We start from the raw sequence: 19,508 nt of genomic DNA on the forward strand, positions 1-19,508 counted from the left end.
GTTGGAATTAAACCCATCAGTGGTGGTTACCTTGAATATAATTGTTATAACCTTGTAGAGAATGTTTTAAAGGGTAATGCTGGTAAATATTAAATATATCTGCTGTTATCACAAAAAAACATGAAAAGACCAAAACCAAACTTCTTTTCTCAAAGCATTTTTTTTTTTGGGTGGGGTTTTTCCTTTTATTTGATAGGACATCAGTAGATGGAAAGGAAAGGTTAAGAGAGAGGTGCTGACATGCAGTAAAGGGCCACTGGTCTAAACTAAACTTAGGTCGCTGCATTAAGGAGCCTTTAGTATATGTAAGCTCTACCAGGTGAGATGCCCTGCGCTTCCCCTCAATTTTTTCTGACTAACTACACAAACTGCTTTTGTTCTCACTGAAGACTTAAATCTTTAAGATGGGTCATGAGTTTTTACTTTAAATTTAAAACAGCTGGGTAATGTAGTCTTACTGGGGATTTCCACCGGACGCGTTACTGCAGCAGCACGTCTCCACAGCGTTTTTGCTGCGTCTTGTCAATTCACACCGGACGCGTTACTGCAGCAGCACGTCAGTTTAGCAAGCCGGCCGTATACACGCGAGATAACGAGATCACGCCATAATCCTGACCATACGGGAGACCGCAAGCTCCCGTGATAAACTTTAAACTCTATTTATACAGTCTATGGATAAACTGTGTGTATAAAGTAAACAACAACAACAAAAACCAACTTACTTTGCTTCTCTGAGGTGAAAGATATGTTGATCTGACCATCTATCCTTATAAAAACAATATGTTATGTCATAAATGATTGTATGATGTTCCACTTCAACAATCAGTCTCTTGTCTTCCGTGTCGCCGATCCTCTGAGACCCTTTGATTGATTGATTGCCGATCTGGTGCCCCGGTCATAACATAACGTTGATGTGAAGTAGTTTTAGGCTGCATGAACTGCGTATTGTGTTTTATTTTGAAAGGGGCGGAAGTGTTTTACGCTGATTCTGAGTCGGACTTCCTGTCTGGTGCGATCTGCTCTGTTGAGATTCACGCGAGTTGGCAGCGTCTCGCGGAGAAATAGAAGTCCTACCTAATGCTCGCGTAGAGACGATGACGCGACGCTGCAGTAACGTTACGCTACGCGCCCGGTGGAAATGCTCTCATTGATTAGAGTGTTACCTATTTGCAACGTCATACGCGACGCTGACGTTACGCTGCAGTAACGCGCCCGGTGGAAATCAGGCTTTAAGCAAATGCTTCTCAAACACAAGTAAATGATGCATTCGTGAGGGACTGTTTTTAGGGGCGGACATTTATGTGTTTAATAGTTTTTGAACTACACATTGAATCTACAGTATGAACAGATTAATAACATGTACCAGGCTTTGCATACACAATACTTGTTGATAGGATTATAAATAATTTAATGAGATTAGTTGGCAGTAAGAAAAAAAATCTAGAATATGACCAGACTGATCCTTTAAGTGTTATAAATGTCACAGAGAGCGAGAAACAAACTGGACAAAGAGCATTATCGCTAAATCTCTTTCATTCTTTCAATTGAAATCTATTAACTCACACGAGGGTGTAATACATCGAATGTGTTGGGGTTCTTTTTTTTTTGCATAAAAAGCAAAATACGCATTATTCTGCAAGTAAAACACTTTTTTTCACTTTAGGTCATTAAAATCACAAATCATGTAAGATTTACATTCATCGTTTCTCTCTCAGGAAGAAGAAGAAGAGGGGATGATGGTCTGCGCGGGGTCTCCCACCAGCACCAAGAGCCTGTCTCCAAGGAGACTGCAGAAGATGAGACGGGTATGATACACACGCACACACACACACACACACACACACACACACACACACACACACATACACACACACACACACACACACACATACACACACACACACACACACACACACACACACACACACAAACACAGTAAATGAGTTAACTACATGTACACTGACTGATCATACTAGAGCTGGGTTTTTACTTGACCGACATGGATGCAGACTTCCACTTCTGTGCTCTTTTCTGTCCACTTTTTGCTCTCATTTCTTTCTCTCTTCTCCTCTCAAACCCCAGTCTTTCTTTTATCTCCATCTTTCCCTCTCTCTTTCTCTATCCATCTCCATTTCTCCCCCTCTGCTTTCTCTCTCTCTTGTAACAGCTCTTGGAAGTACAGTAGTTTGTCAGGGTGCCAAATGTAATGATAAGCATTTTTTTTTCTCACAACGCACTCATGTTGTACATTCAGTATTTTTCTGTGAACAGCGCGGACAGTGGAAGCAACTCATCTGCTGGTCAGCATTTCCTCAGAAGAATTTGCTTGTGCACCATAAGTGGATCGCACTTTTTTTTTCTTTGTTGTGTGCAGAGCTGGCATACAATGTGCAAACACATGCACGCTCACAAAATACACATTCATCAATAAATGTATCAAGAGGAGAGGGGAAAAAAACACTAAATGGAATCGTGCACATATAGTTCTCAGTGTAGGAAGTTCAGTTTAATTAAAATTGCACACATTTGTACAGTATTAAACACATGCATACAGCCTCTAGTTATATCTCCACCTTTTAACTATACATTTGTACCCAGCTGGAGCTGCAAAATAATAATAAAAATGCCAAGTGGACTCCGATTCAGTCTAAAAAAAACCCCACAAAAAACATGCCTGCATGCACACACTGACATTTTGGTCACAGTCATGTAAGAGTGTGATTAGCAGAGGTTGTGCTGTCTCTAATTAGCGTTGTGTTTCCTGTGTGTGTGATGAGGCTGGAAAGTCTTAGCGCAGAGGAAGGTGTGACGGCCGGGGAGAGGAGAGGAACGGCAATTAGGGCTTTTCTAAAGGCCTCCTCGGACACCCCCACCATACCCCCCCCCACCATACCCCCCCCCCCCCCCCCCCCACACACACACACACACACACACACACACTCACACACTCACCCACCCAGCGAGTGCACACACAAAGACGGGCAAACCCAACACACACACACTCAGACTAACAGTTAACATGCAATTGATGTGCGCACACACCCACAAACACGCAGCACATTCAGGATATACACACTCTCACACCCCTGTCCCTGCTATTGAGGCCTGTTCATTGCCACAGTAACGGGTCCCTGGAGACCACTGGAGGAGGGACACACAGGACACATGTCCCACAGCTCTGCTTATGTGTGTGTTTGTGTTTATATATAGTCCATCAGTTTCTCTGCAGCCATAAACAGTGCACTTCCTATTCTTCTCTTTTTATTTTTATTAACACAGAACAAGTAGCAAATATAACTTGTATCACAAACATAATTATGCCATTTACAACAGACATAATACACATATACTGTACATACATACATGTATGTTACTATATGTAACCTGACTATAACAAAAATCACTCCTACACAAGTTAAATACTTTATCTTATAGCTGGAAATAAAGAAAAACTCAGAATGTTTCCTATAGTCAAGATTTCCAAAAGCTTTTTGCTCTACCTTTCATGTGTATCTTTTCCTTCAAAAAGTAATGTTTGAGAAATAAAATAAAGGAGCTCAAAACCAGCCTTTTTGCAGTATTGAATATATAAACTTTGCCAAGCAACTCAACAGTGTTCAGTAATGTGTGTTCCCGCTCCTCTCTTTTCACTCTGCCTCTCTTGGCATCGCTTATGCTTCATAACTCAGGTATATTAGTATATCATCCCGATGCCTACACATTAAAGACACAAAACCCAGGAGGAGAGTGCACTCTGACATCCTCAGATTTTTTTCTTCTTGTCAACTGAAAGTAAGACTGAAAATTGAGAAGCCAAGAAAGCCTTGATAATTTATGGCCTGTCAGTGTGCAGTAACCCCTGAAAGATTGAAACTCTTCAAAACAGTACATTTAACAGGAAATAGTTGGCTCTTTCAGTGTTTTCTTGTTGTTTTACGGTCGCCATATTAGCTGGTTGATGCCTGTATGCACATTACTTAAAAACTCTAAATATAATTTGATTCTTAAACAAAAACATTTTTTTATATCTAGTTGTTTATCTGTTATAAATACCAGTGAAAAATCATTTGGCAAGTACATAATGAATTACAGATTGTTTTCAGGGTCCTCGTGGATTTTTTTCCTGAAAACACTCGATGCTAGCCATTTATTTACTTTCACCTGACTCTTTAAAGCACTCCATATTTACATTTCAGTTAGTTCAAAAGAACGCTGGAGTAAAATATACCTATTGTTCTTACTGTCTCTTATCTCTGCATGTCTGTCCTTTCTATCTCCTTCTTTTTTTTATTATATTGCTTCCTATGAAATCTTGATACTGTGCTCTGCCTGCAACTGTCTTGACCAGGTGTTCCTTCCACAAGAAATTGCTCTCAGTGGGACTAACCTGGTTAAGTAAAGGTTAAGCAAAATGAAAAAAAAAAGAAAATAGAAAACCTTTATTCTCATACCTCCACTATCCCTTGTGCCCACACACGGACATCTATAGCAATATTAAGCCCTCGTTCTTTAAGATATGCCCCACTCTGTCTGTGAAGGACCTGTCTTTGTCCATACCATCTCAACATTGTTTTGACAGTCCTTCATTTTCAGTCCTAAGGTATTATTTTGCTGAAACACATTTTTTTCTTAAATGAACATTGTACTCAGTTTAAACCAGCGAGGGTAGACTAATTATTGGGGGTGTAAATCACAAGTTTCATCGTGATACGATATTAGGTGGATTAATTGGACAACAATATGATATTTGCTTATATCACGAACTCTGCCATGATGTAATTTCAATTTGATTAAGGGGCCTGTGATCGATATGAGATATATCATAATGTCCATTTAACACAGTTACAGCTACATTTTTATGAACTCACAAAATGCAACTAAAATACGATTTGACAATGTCTCTTCCAGACATTTGAATTTTAAAAAATCTGTTATTTTTTTAATTAGATAATTGATAAAGTAAATATATAGTGGGAATTTAAATAAAGCTGCATTATTAAGATGATGAAATGTATCGATATTTTCACTTTGATGGTTTTGGATCGTTTGTCATTGCATCAATATATCGATAAGGATCGATGTATAGTTACAATTAATATATTACACACACCTCTCAGTACGACAGTGCAGCACCATAAAAACAGTCTCCAAAGTTAAGTTAAACCACCACCTCTAAAATGTTTAAAAAACTGATCATTATAACCTTCATAAGGTAATTATTATTACCTTTTATTACATTTATTTTAGCTACTAGATGTACCTAATTAGCTGGTAATGCTGGGTGCATATGGTCCTGCCTATTGAACAGTATTTCTGCCTAATTGAAAGGAAACTCACTTCATTTACAACTAGCATAACTTATTTATATGTATTGTCCTTTAAGATTTAATGTTTGCATTGTTTTGTTAGCTACAGCGCACATATACCACAGACATGCATACATCTGACCAAGTGACCAAGAAACGCTCACTCACCTGCTAATATAAATTCAGAAACATGTTGTCATCTGGCACTCCAAAAATGTGATCTGATTAAAGACATTCCATCTTCCTGTATGAAAGCAAAGAGCCTGATACATTTTTATCATTCATCATTTTTTATTTTGCAAACCCCTCTCCATGTCTGTCCTTGAAATGAAATGAATGATCCTTCCTTTAATTAATCATAGCAAAAAAAAATAATCAGAGTTACGAAATTCATATTCTATTTGATCAGCCAACACATGTACCAAAGTGAAAGTGCTGCTGTCATTTGCGTACATATTTCAGCCGTATCTGGCAATGTGGGTGATTCGCAGTGTTTGGTGAGCTTGTTGATTAAGAATGTAGGAGTAATCCTTTCGTTTGACAAAAACAAGACGGAATTGGACTGCTGACTTCTCGTCTGATACAACAAAAAACAACCATTGTTCTGGCTCCTGTATGGTTTTGTGTGTGAGTGCCACATCTGTTTTTGAGATCCTGTATATCTGGTGTGTGTATGTTTCTATGTGCTATTGTGCTGTAAGCATCTGCAAACAGAAAGTGCGTCCATACCCCAGCTCTTTTGTACGCGAGCATGTTTTTAAATTGCGTGTGCTGCATGTACACAAACATGCATGCATTTAGCAGTTTGCCCCAGGTTGGAGACAGAATGGCAGCTGTTAAAGAGAGCAGAGGAGAGTGGAGGTTGGGACAGGGTTATGGACAATGGCAGCCAGCAGGCTTGTGGCCGGGCTCAGCCCCAGGCTCTGGACTCTTCACCTGGTGAGGCAGGAGAGATGCCAGCCACGGAAAACACCACATCGCCTAGGGTGGAGGGGAAACAGGGAGCTGACAGAGATGTAAAACAGAGGAACAAAGTCACACGAATACTTCAGTGTGTACATGCTGCAGTGTCTGTGTGTGTGTGGGTGCGTACCATCAGTATGTGTCCATGGCCAGTGGACACATATGTGCACTGTGTACACATCACTTGAGAAGTGTCTGTGTCTGGAGATAAGGATTTTCTTTTCAACCGATAACTTATAATTACCTGCTTCTCATGCCCTATACCAATGGAATACTCATGATTTTAATATTTTTTGTATTTGTAAAATAAGTTTATAACCTGTAGTTTATGCTCTCCTGAAGGGATCAGATGGATGATTTAATATCCCATGTCTAATAGATAATTTATCGGCCTGATATATGTTGTGCAGTGCCAGAAAATGCACATTTGTGTGGTTGTTATTTAATTCATCTCTCTGACTTCAAACATGCGTCGACTAATATGTATTTTTAGCACAATACTACTTAACTTGAAATATTGCTTATAAAGCATTACATAGACATTGTGTCTGCATTATGCTCAGCACATGATTGAAAATGCTATGTGAACAATATGCAAAAGCAATACTTTCTGAATAGCTAATAACTATTTCACAGCCTTTTCATGTGCTGTACATTATAAAGCACAGTGTGCGTGTTATAATTCATAATAATGCATTTTTTGATGTAATTGTAAATGGCAAAAATAGCTCAAATATGCTGATGATATCCAATGTACGATTAATATTGTCGTTAAATATTGTTAGATGAATAGTTAGGCTGCATTACAGTGGCTCTGTCCTGTGTGTGTGTGTGTGTGTGTGTTTGTGTGTGTGTGTGTGTGTGTGTGTGTGTGAGACTAGATGGTTATATGCGATCGTAGTCTCCACTTCATTTAGTTTCTCCCCACTTCAGAGACCAACTGGCTTCCTTGCTGAAACCAAAGTGCCATCTCCTGGCACCTTCAAAGTACTGCACTGCACCCATTCACAGAAAGACACCTGGTGATTTCACTGGATGAGTTTTAGTTTAGTGTAACAGAATGAGCATAATGCACATTTTCCTTCTTTTATATGGCTCCTTTTTTAAGCGAAAGGGAAGTGGGCTTTCAGCAACAGCCAGTTGGACAGACGAGCAGTGGATCTTGCCTCAAACGCTGTTTTCTTTTTTTTTTTTTTTTTTGAGTGAGCAGCTCTTAAACAGACTTGGCCGTACTTCTGCAAAGGCTCTGCCTCTCCCCAAGGTTTGTTTGCATTTTACCGGCATCTCTTTACATACACTGCCAAGCTGTGAGATCAGTGCCCACTCAGAAATACCATATGAAATGTATAATCTAAGACTGGCTATTAAAGTCCGCTAGCGTTTGGCCCTGTCACAGAGAGGCATAGTTGTTCCGCATAACCGGTCATGCGGGGAAGGAAGGGAAGAGGAGGGGAAAGTTTGTTTCTCCAAATTCAGCTACTAAAATGGATGGTGATGACTATTTTCCCCTCATAACCACCGAAATAAAATGTAATTTGTTGTATCTAATCTGAGGCTCCTTAGATATATTTCATACCTTGGATTATTGCATTATGAAGGCCAAGGTATAAAAGGTTAGAGTAAAGGACAAGTTAGTCATGTTTACAATTCTACCCTCATTTACTCTCAAGCATCATTGTAAAGGTTTGCAAGTGGATGTGTGTGTTGCTTCTTATGTCTGAAGCCTGAACTAGTGGTAATCAGGATTCTTTTACGTCTTTAGCCAGGTACTCAGGAACTCAGATCAAAGTGAAAAGGATTACAAAATAATGTAAAAATTATTAAGAAATGTTCCCTCTGGGTAAAAAATAGAAGCTCAGATGTCAAATCTAATCCTTGATTTAGGGAACACAAGATGATTTTTCTCCCTCTTCCAAAATCCTGTTTTGAGCTAGTTTAACTGAAACAACCTGACCATTTTTATTATTTTCATGACTTCCTCTCCTCTTCTCCATCTCCCCCTGACTCGTTTGCTCTCTGCGATCTGTATCGTCTCACTTGTGGCGACGTGGTGGAGAGGAAGGGGAGGCGAGAGCCAGACAGACAGAAACAGTGACATCTGTCACTGACAGCAGAGTGACGGAGGGAGAGAGTGGGAGACAGGGAGGCACGGAGGGGAGAATCACTTTTTCATTTTCACCTTTCAGCTTCCCATTAGCCGACAGCAAGAAGCTAATGAAGGAGCGGTATGATAATCTGTTGTTCCGCTATTTCATGCTTTCCACTGTCCTGTCAGGCCTGGGGAGGTACGGGATGGTGGCAGAGCTGTCACAGCTTTAACACGGGACCTGTTTGCACCGGTTGAGGTTATCTCGTTGTGAATGTCTAAATTTGAAGACTGTCCCGATATTTTTGTTGTTTTTTTTACATTGACGTACACTTCATCTAATTTTAGGTCTGATGTTGTTGATTCTGACAGCTTTGGAAGAGCAGCAAGTGACTGAAAAAAGCATACTTTGCATCTCACATTACCAGTAAAATGAATGCAATATGTGGAGAGGAAAAAAAGAGAAGTGTGATGAACCCACTCTTTCTATCGTAAAATGCTTGGTTGTTGTAAATAGTTTAATCTTAACTGCTGCACTAAAGGGTCACGGTGAAGAGAGGGAATGACAAATTGATAAAGCCGTGAAGTGAGGTACCATCCATTTACTGCTCCCTATGGAACTTCCTTTTGTAGACTGCACCAAAGCTGTAACAGAGATCACAGGGCCAGGCTTTCTGACCTGTGTCTGGTTGTGTTTGGGTTCACCTTGCTTTAATAAACACCTAGACGCAGAGAGAGGCCCCGCTTCCCCAAACACAGCCCTCCTGCACAAATGTAGAAATGTCTAAATAACTGCACGCACCAACAACATACACGTGTTTGTGCTGTTTGGGTGTGATTTCTCCTGTCCGAACCTCACCCTCCTCTAAGTGTCTCACAGGTGCATCTCCGCTCTGCCGGCCTGCTTTGGCTGGCTGGCATGTCGGCCTGGCCCCAGATTTACTGCCCTGACACAGGAATCCATTAAAGGCTGTTTAGGGATCCCAGGCCTGAGCCCCTCTGAAATTTCTTTCATTATAGCTCCAAGCTACCATGGAAGGGGAGCACCTCGGCCAATCAGCAGTGCCACCACATGTGTTCGTGTTTAGCCCGATGGCTGAAAGGCTTAAGTGGCTACTGCACACATCTCCTCCGCTGACTTTTATGGAGAAAATGGCACTTTAACTCTTTGTGTTTTTTTGTAATAGGGTGCGTATGTGACTGAGTGTGTATATGTGGGTGTGTATGTCTTCGCTGGCCGAACACAGGCCCTAAATGAGGCCAGGCCAGCCACACGTTACATTCCGCCTGTCTGGCTGGCACTGCGTCGGCTAATCAAGACCGGCTTGGTTCACGGTTCCAATACGGCCCCCCTTCCCCCATTCCCATCATTCTTCGGGGCTTTGAGGAGTCTTTCCTCACCTCTCAATACTTCCTTCCTTCCTTTTTTCATTAATTCCCTTCCTCTTTCGTCGTTTCGCTCTCGTGTCACTTTTTTTTTTGCCTTTCATACTAAGTGTTTCTTGCTATTCTTCACCTTTGTGTCTCTGATTTTCCTGTCTACCACAACCACAAAACAAGCACGCAGACACGACAGCCTTCACTTCTTAAACACACACCCCATGCTCCGCTCACTTTTAGGGTTGTAAAGAGCCTTTTTCTCAGTGTTTAAGCTTTGATAATGTGGCTAACGTGAGTATAAAGAGAAAAATGCAGAGAAGGTGGAGCCAAGCTGGTGTAAAAACAGGGAAAACATTGCAGTGCCCTCTAATGCTTACGTGTGTGCAAAAACACACAAGAGACCGAAGGACAAGTTTAGATATTACCAAAGAAAATGCAGCAATATGTAAAAAGGTAAATGCAAAGAGTGTAAATTAGAAAGTGAGAGATAGTGTTAACATGAGTGAACATGCAGCGAGAGAGGAACATGTGCGTCGTAGTGGAAAGCATGTTAATAAGTGGCCTGGGGCAGATTTGGGCTCCCATGGGGAGAGTCCTGCCCTGCTCTGTAAAGCTTCTGTCTCTTCTTTTAACCCGCCCATTAAATATGGTACACAGGTGGCTTATTAAACCCACTGTGTCAGACAACTACAGTACACACTGATCATTCAGCACTCTGCCATGACAAATACATTCACATGCACTGCTGTCGTAATGTACTAACCCATATCTTAACTCACAGTAGCATTTACTTGCACATAATGCTGAGTTTGATAAAAAATACTGTAGGGGATTTTAAAGATTTTTGTCCCTAGACCCAAATTTGACAAATTTAGTCTCAACCCTGCGGGCCCAGGCTCATTAGAAACAAGCTGCTACTCTCGTCTTATGGGGACCAACCCGACACAGACCTGCATTTTTTCTCTATCAGCTTCCAAATGGTAGTTTTATGAAAATCTGTAGTTAAGCAGAACACCATATTCTGCCATGTTTACCAGGAGCCTTATATCTTTAAGCTGCTTTATGCTCCCCCATGGGTCCACTTGTATTGTTTTTATCATGTTACACTTTGTGTCTAACTACATCCACTTTCTGTGTTGTTCTCATTAACAGCAAAACTTCAACAAGTATCCCCTGAGCATGGGCCCTCGAGATCTTGGCTACGGACTCGATGATGATGAGCTGGACAGTGCAAGCAAGTGAGTACTCCTGTTTTCACCATCACGTCTCTAAAGCCACTTTCATGTTGCTTTGTGTATGTATGTCATGTATGTCGACAACTTTTGTTGGCTGCCTGATTAATTTTATTAAAAGAAAAAGTTGATAGCAGGTTGAAAGTTGCTTTTCAAAGCACATTCAGTCTTTTTTTACTCATGATAATACTGCCCCCAAGTGGGCATATTTAGTAAAAGCATAGGTTGACAGAAATGTCCATCACAGACTTTTCAAAAGAACTTATTTCTAGGGCTGCAACTATTATTATTTATTATCGATTAATCTGTTAATAATTTCTTGATTAATCGTTTGGTCTTTTAAATATCAGGACATTTTGAAAAATTTCCATTCCACTTTCTAAGATGATGCTTTTAAAATGTCTTGTTCTATCATTCCATAACACAAGTTATTGGAAAAAAAGAGAGGAAAAAAGGACATCTCCTCATTTTAGAGGCTAAAAACAGCATTTTCTGCCATTTTTGCATGGAAATTCATTTATCATAATAGGTCGTCATAAACAATTGTCTAATGAAACACTATTTAACTCTTCCTCTCTGTCTCAGGATCTCCTCGGAGGACAGCGGGGACCCTTTGTACATCGAGGACAGTGACGACTCATACTCACTAGAACTCGACATGGACTCGTCCCGCTCGGGCCAGATGAACCTGCTGGAGGAAATCCTGGACTCTCTGCACACCTCGACGGTGGAGCAGGGAAAACTCAGCGCCGCTAAGAGTCTGGACTTCTTTAGGTCCATGGATGATTTGGACTACACGGTCCCGGTACGCTAGAGAGAAAGACTATGACAAGGCCTGTTGTCATTTACAGGTTCAGCAGCAGAGAGGTGTAACAGAAAGTATAGAACTGTGTCCAGATATGTGACGATACAGACATGGATTGATGGCTATCATCAATCATGTCTTATTAAAACATTTCTGAAAAAAAAATGTGGTTCTTTCAAATGAATTAATTTCGATAAGTTTGTGTTCACGATATCTCTACTTCAGTCCTTTTTCTACAGGTGTCAGATTTGGACACAGAACAAAACTCAGTCACCCAATTAATCGGTTAAATTTGTGTGTTTCTGGTTAAACTGACAGAAACTAAGGACAAGGACAAATTGTCTATTCAAACAAAAGTGTTTCAGCTTGAAGGCTTCATTACATAGTAGATGTGTGAATCACCAGAGGCCCCACGATAGGATTTTATCACGATACTTAAGTCACAAGGCTGTATTATTGCAATTTTTTGCATTGTGCGATGTGGTGAAGTACTGCGATATATATCTTACAATATATTGCGATTTAACTGTTTGACTGCATTTTGTGTCCACAAAATTAAATTCAATCAAGAATTGTTTTGTCCAATTAGAGAAAATTGTCAGTCTATTCATCTCATTTCAGTCTTTTTATTTCTCCACGATGAGAGTCAAACCTGCCTATAGATTCATTAGATCTTCTAGTTTCATATGATACCAGTATCTCCAGTATTGGCTTCTGGAAAAAACAAAAACGGTGAAAATACTGACGGCGCTGGAACGCTAAATATTGATACTTGGCGGCCATGAATTGATACACAGGTCTGTTCATTAAGGAATTGACTTAATGTTATTTCCTTGTCTCTGCAGAAAAAGCCCACACCATCCAGCGACTCTCACCCTGCAGATGAGAGTGGCTGCGGCAGCGGCGGGGATCAAGGCGGCTGGAATATGGGCCAGGACGACAGCGCGGTCCATGGAAAACACCTTCCCCCGTCCCCACGCAGACAGCCCAACAAGATGAGCCTGAAGAAACCCGCAACTGCTCCCGCGATGCCCGTCATCACAGCCACCCCCGCAGCCCAGGAGGCCGACATCTCCAGCTCACATCCTCATCAGATCAACTCTGACCCTCACCCTCTACCTCCAGGGCGACAACCAGGAGACCGCCTCTCCTACTCGCCCTCACTGTCCCATAGAGTGACACCACCATCTCCCATTCTCTCTCACACTTACAGTTCTCCTGCGTCCGTCTCTCACCCAAACTATTCTCCCGTACCAGCAGGCAGGTCTCGGACCATATCGGACCCCCAAGGCAACCCAGAGCCTCCTCAGGCCCAGAACAACACTGCCTCCACCAGCATCCTGAGGAGGAAGGTGCTGTCCAAGGAGACCGTGAGGCACTACCAGGAGAAGGCCCTCCAGAGGCAGGGCAGCAAGGGCCACCAGGAGGGTCAGGAGAGCCCGCCGAGGCAAAGCCAGTCAGCTATGCAGGTCCCGTGGGAAAAAGAGGTGTCCAAGGAGGGGCTCCTGGGGCTCGGCCTGTGCCTGGGTCAGGGTAAAGGCTCAGGGCCGGCTGTGGTGCAGGATCAAGGCCTCCTGGAGGAGATTGAGTCCATGTGTTGCCTCAGCTCAGTCATGCACACCAGCCTGCACCTCTCACAGGTTCACTGCAACAACAGTCACCACCAGGTCCAGAGCAAAGCCACAGACGAATCGTAGGGACGTCAAAGACTCTGTAAAAATGCCATAGGTTCTACTGAAATCTATTCACTGTAACTCTTCTATTACAACTAGCCACAGTCTCAGAGAACTGGACCTTTTTTTAGCTCAACACTCAGTTATCAGGAAACATTATAAACAAAAAATGATGTCGTACGGCCAGACACAAATAGGGAGGCACAGCCTCCAGAGCAGGAAGCAGCAAGAGATGAATGTTGCACGACACAACTCTCCACCATTGGAGATATTTCTGTGTAAAATAGAGCCCTAAAAACCTTTTATGTTCTGAAAACAAGTGAAAAAATCTGCCGGTTTAGTAAGAATGTTTCAACCTGTTTCCCGTATATGTGAACTTGTTTCTTGAAATGAACGTTTGAATCTTGAAAAAAAAAAAACAATTCTAAAAAAAGGCTTCTACTTCATTGAGGAAAACACTTTGTTGTTTGGGTTTTTTAACGTTGGGTTGTATAAGCTGCTTACTCATAGTATTATCTACAGCAGATGGCAGGGGGGCAGCAGCAGTAAATTTCAGCCACCTATAAAAATCTATATGAGTTTAAGTGTATTTCCACCACTTCACCGTGCCATCACACAGCTCTGTTTAAGTTTACACGGGGTGACTGTTGCTGTAATCTGTGCTCTCTTCAAAGCCACCAGACTCCATTGACGAAAACAGTAATTTTACCTCACAAAAACACAGGAGTTGCTGTACTGCTGTAGCCTCAATCGGTTAGTTTGTGTTATTGTGCGACTTTGGTCTTTTAAAGGGCAGCAGTAGATCAGCAACTCCCATGTTTTGCAAGGTAAAATTACTGGTTTTGTCAATGGAGTCTGGCAGCTTTGTACTGTTCTGTAATAATACACTGGCTGTGTATAAGTACCTCATACAACCCCATTTCAAAAATCTAAACTAGTCCTTCAAAATAGTTTGATTTACAACTGAAACAAGTTAAAATAATCTCACTGTAGTGGCAGATTTTGGTACTTTTCCTCTGAATTGGATACGCTGAAAAACAACATGGTAGTTTATAAAGGTTTAATTTCTTAAAACAAGTTGATAATCTTGTAAACTGATGGAGCAACACTTTAAAAACACAAACTGTGGCCACAGTTTTAAGATTATGTTTGTTTTTGGAATGCAGCAAGATTTTTCACTTGTCTTAAGAAAATACAACTTCATAAACTAAATTTAAAAGTTACAAAGGAGACTTGATTAGGATATTGCAGTACGGGTAACGTGTATTTCATCTTGTAACATTTTCACATTGTCATATCAGAAAAAAGAACAATGAATTACATTTTTGGGTAAAATACAGGAAGCCAACCGGTAATGGAGGAATTTTCCATCTTCACTAAAAGGAATAAGAAAAAAATGTCTGTTTTCGAGGATAAAGAAGGGAGGATATCTCTTCAACGCATCAAGATGTCTTTTACTCACAGTGTTCCAAACATTTCACGTAATCAAGGTAAATTTGCATTTAAGATTAACTAATTGTACTCAGTCTTGACCACCTGGTACTAAAATTAACTGAGCAAAAACAACAAAGTGAGAAAGGATTTTCCAAAGTCCGCTCTGGCTTTTGAAACTAATTATACACTGTGTAATATTGTGTAATATGTTTTTTATCACCATGCCTTAAATGGACATGTGATTTGTTTTTTATGCTCTGGTGTCTTAATCTACAGATATCATACAGGTACTTTGTAATCAGAATCTCTGATACTCTCAGATCTTAAATGCAACAGTTGGTAGTACTTAAACAGCACTGTATTCCTCTGGATTAATAGAATAGTTAATATATATGATGTGCTTTAAACTGCTGTTTTTAAATAGCATTCCAGATTATGAGATGTGCATGTAGAAACCTCTCAGTCTCTTTTTCCTGTGTTCCTCAGGACACTTATGTCATTCTGAAGAGAAACAAATATAGTTCAAAGTTAAAGTGGACCATTTGAAAGTGCTGGTATAAATACTCCTTTCCCTTTTTCTTTCTCCATCATCATCACTCTTCTCCTCATGTTTTCTCTCCTTATTTTCTGTCTTGGAGTCCTTTCAGCACATCTGAACCTCACTCTCGACCTTAAAAAATGGTGGCCAGTTGTTGCATCACTAATATAGTTTGGAGTGTTTGTGGAAAATATTTACTTTGTAGGAAAAGGCTGGTGATATTCTATGTTTTCCATATTGTGAACAACTCACATTGTGTAGCTGCCCTCAAGTTATGGGTCCTGAGAGGCAAGTGAGAAAATAATTATCTGATGTGATCTTAATTTTTTTTTAATGTCCTTTGTTTGAGTTAAAGGCGGGTTAAAAAGAAAGTTTTGGCTTCAGTTTTCCAGTTGCTTGTTGTTGTAATATTCATTTTGGCCACAAGAGGCTGAGGTGCACCACTATCCCCTTGCTCTAAAGTGAGCTTGTGTTTTATTCCATGGGAGTTTTAATTTCTCCACACACAATATAACACACTATATGAACATGCATGAACAAAAACTCACCTGGAAAAAAACACAATAAGTCCACTGTAGAGCATGCGGTAGTTGTGCATCTCAGCCTCTTGTGGACAAAGAAATTCATAGCCAAAACTTTTTTTCCTCTTGTTTTCAGAGATGGAAACACTTGGCATTTTTTTTTTTTTACCTCAAGATTCAAGATTAACTTTAATGTTACACAATGTAGAGAACAATATTCCACACATATATTTTATTCTTTAAAACTCTTGATGTACGAAAAACATAGGTAACTTATTCAAATTAATATTTTTTTCCACCTGCTCTTAAGTCATAAACACAGGAGAGAAAACAGTTTGGATCAGACTTGTGTTTTTTTTCTCACTTGCCTCTCAGGGCTTCCATACAAATCCCATTCATGAAGAATGGGCCATAAATGTGCAGCTGAGGTTTTAAAAAAGACGAATTGGAACTGTAGCTTTAAGCAAATGTAAGTATATAGTGCATTTGCTGGGGACATATTTCCTGTTTGAAGGACAAATTAATCTTCCTGTCTTTCCCATTATTTGTCAATATTAAGAGAAATATAAAATAGCACCAGACTTTTTCACATAACACATTCCTTCTTTCTGTTTGTCTCCTCTTTGCTCACAGGAGGAAATTCAATCTGTGTCCTTCTCGGTTAGAGTCCCACACTGTGACGTAAAGCAGTGGTTGATGATTGTACTGTAATGAAGCAATACGGTTCTCCTCAGAGAGTAGCTACATGGATGTAATGTGTACAGAGTCTAAAGTATTTCTAAAACAGACTCTCCCATGGAGAGAAACGCCACGTCCAGAGATTGTGGGTTCCCATCATTTTCTGCGTCGCCACAAACTCGGAGAAAAGAAGAAAGCTTTTTCATGTGCTTGTGTTTGGGATTATTACATTTATGGTTCGTTGTTCTTATGATTTATGCCAGACGCCAGTCGGTGTGGCAGTTTAATAGCAGCTATTTCTCCGCTTTTTGAGTGCTGCTCTGCGTTAACGATTTGCTCATAAAGTCTTTGGCGTGCGTCTAAAAGCCCAGGAATCAGTCCTAGTAATTCCAAAAAGGAGGGAGGGAAAAAAACAGACTCCAGAACAATCTCTGCACTGGCCTTATTCAATATAAACACTTTAAAACACTTATTTACTATGCAAATATTTAAAATGATCAAAAAGAGGTCAGTTTTATTTAACATTAATTTACTATAATGCACGATTCTACTTGAAAAATAATCACAATCAGTCTAGTTTCTAGGTGGAGTGAGCCTCATGTGTCCCTCCATAAGTATATAAATAAGAAAGTCTATTTAACTGTGTGTCTGTGACAGAATGGTGTGCCTTATACAAGAGTCCCACCCAGTGTAATCAGAGGAAGGTACAGTATTATAGAAAGGAGGTTTATGCAATGTTTTCAGACCACCTTAAATCACAGTGAGGAACATTGAGCATTATATTTATATGATCAAAAGACCTGAAATGAACTTGGGTTCTAGCATTGTTTTTATAGCTGTTTTTGTTTTTTAGTTTCGGCTGCAGTCCAGCTGGAGTCACTCAGTGTGTTTTGTTTTTTTTTCTTTGCTGCAGCCGACGGTGGGAATCTTCCTGCCTCTATTTAATAGAAGATCTCTGGGTTTTACTTTTTTGTAAATTAGCTTCTTTCTTTGATCATACTTCTCGTGATTTCTTGTATAGTTAGTGTTCCTTTTGTTTCCTCTTCAAAAAAAACACAGACACACTCACTCTGAGCTAACTGCATTTAAAGACGTTCCTCAGAGGAGTTTTTTTTTTTTCTCTAGTTGATTTCAAATGGATGACAAAATTATTTTCAACTGAATAGACGTGTATTTTTGCTGGCTTGAGTTTATTTTACATGGATAATATATATGATTGCTGTTGTATGTTATAAAAAAAGAAAAGAAAAAGAAAAAAAGACACCTAATATTTGAATGTTTTAGATTTTATTTTTGGAAGAAAAAAAATGATAGAGAGAATATTAACAAAAGTCCCATGTAGCCATTAATGTTCAGAAGCATTTGACACCTTCTCATCAGAATAAGCAGAGTGGCGCTTGCTTGTACATGGTACAATGCTCATTGTTGTATCTGCATGTATGTACCTGTCGGTGTTGTATGCTATGATTTTTATTTGTTTTTGTTTAGTTTAATTCTGTTGGTATTAATGAATTATTATTTCAGTATTCCGTGCTTCCATCGAATTGAAAATTATGGAAATACTCTCATTCTGCCTTTCATTGGGAATTGTAGAGTTATAAGTCATCTGCCTTGTATTTTATGGAGAAGTAAACATTTCTACTTTGGTTACTGGCTGCTGTAAATCTAACCATTGAGGTTTGTGGGAGGAAATACTTTGTTATTTAGTAACAAAGAAATTATGATTTGCATTTCAATGTCTGCAGGCTTGTGATTACTAAATAGAGTGTAGAGTAATCAATAAAAATGAAGTATAATTGTCCTGAAATTACAAATTTGGAGTGGGAGGTGACAGATTATGTAGCAGCGCTTACTGGGGTACTATGAGACGACTCAACTTTACACTTCCCCTTAACCACGCATTTAAAAACATATTTCAGTGTTGTGACAACTTTGGACGAGTTACAGTAAGTTTTTTTGGGGGTATTGTGATGGTGATCAACTCATTTTCTGATTCTGTGCACACTTGCATGTTCTCATTGCAGAGAAAACAACTGTATTAAACAACTGAGGTCAATCTAATGTGCTATTGATGAGTAACTTGGTACAACTGCACACAATGTATGCACTGTGAACTAAAAATAAATTATACTGTTTCATGCTTATGCATCTCTGGACTCATTATTTTACAGAAAGAACCAGAGTGTGTGGAAATAAACAATGCATTTTATAGTCAGGCTGGTATCATGTGTGTTCACAGTTCCCATGGCGCATACAAAGTGAATGCAGGTTTATTTAACAGTGCAGTGCTGTTTATTTGTGAATATCAGTGCACTGGGTTATTGATTTGAACACTAAAGTCCATGCAGATCTTCTCTTACAGTAGCACTGCACTTCTTAAATACACCTTTATAAAGTAGTTATCTTAAATATCAGATTTTATTGGTTGTTCACTGTGATATAATAACCACACCCGACAACAATTATGTTTAATTCCTTTTCACAGTGTATGACACTCGTCGTTACTGATCAACTTATTTAGAGTTAGCTGGTTAGCTTGCTAAAATCTGCACTTTCAACACTTTTTACATTTCCTTTCTGACTACCTGATATACACTCGTATGATTTAGGAAACAAATATAAGAAATATTACATTTAATGCAAGGACTCAGTGTTACAATTACAACACTTGCAGTCATAAAAAAAATCTTGTATGCTAGCTAGCTTGCTTTTTTGAATTGAATTGAAATTTTGTACCTCTGTAAAGCTACTTTTATACCTCAAAATCAGTTTTTGTTGAAAACTCTGACTCAGGTTAAATGATCCTTTTTTGCACAGGCAGAGACAAAATCCAACTGAGCATGTGCAGAGTAAATGACATCACTAGCTTGTTTCTAATTGGTTAATTTGAGG

General features: G+C 39.7%; 1 protein-coding gene across 2 annotated transcripts in view; it reads left to right on the forward strand.

The window, feature by feature from the left end:
* Positions 1-18,764, forward strand: part of dennd1b (DENN/MADD domain containing 1B) — a 123,745-nt gene extending 104,981 nt beyond the window's left edge. For both annotated transcript variants that reach the window (XM_059340317.1, XM_059340318.1), the window contains 4 exons: positions 1,716-1,805; positions 10,888-10,973; positions 11,553-11,772; positions 12,618-18,764. In XM_059340317.1, the coding sequence (XP_059196300.1) occupies positions 1,716-1,805; positions 10,888-10,973; positions 11,553-11,772; positions 12,618-13,469 (1,248 nt within the window). In that variant the 3' untranslated portion in view covers positions 13,470-18,764. The remainder of the gene's footprint in view (positions 1-1,715; positions 1,806-10,887; positions 10,974-11,552; positions 11,773-12,617) is intronic.
* The last annotated feature ends 744 nt before the right edge of the window (positions 18,765-19,508 follow it).

The sequence above is a fragment of the Centropristis striata genome, chromosome 9, assembly GCF_030273125.1.
Source record: "Centropristis striata isolate RG_2023a ecotype Rhode Island chromosome 9, C.striata_1.0, whole genome shotgun sequence".
NCBI lineage: Eukaryota > Metazoa > Chordata > Actinopteri > Perciformes > Serranidae > Centropristis > Centropristis striata.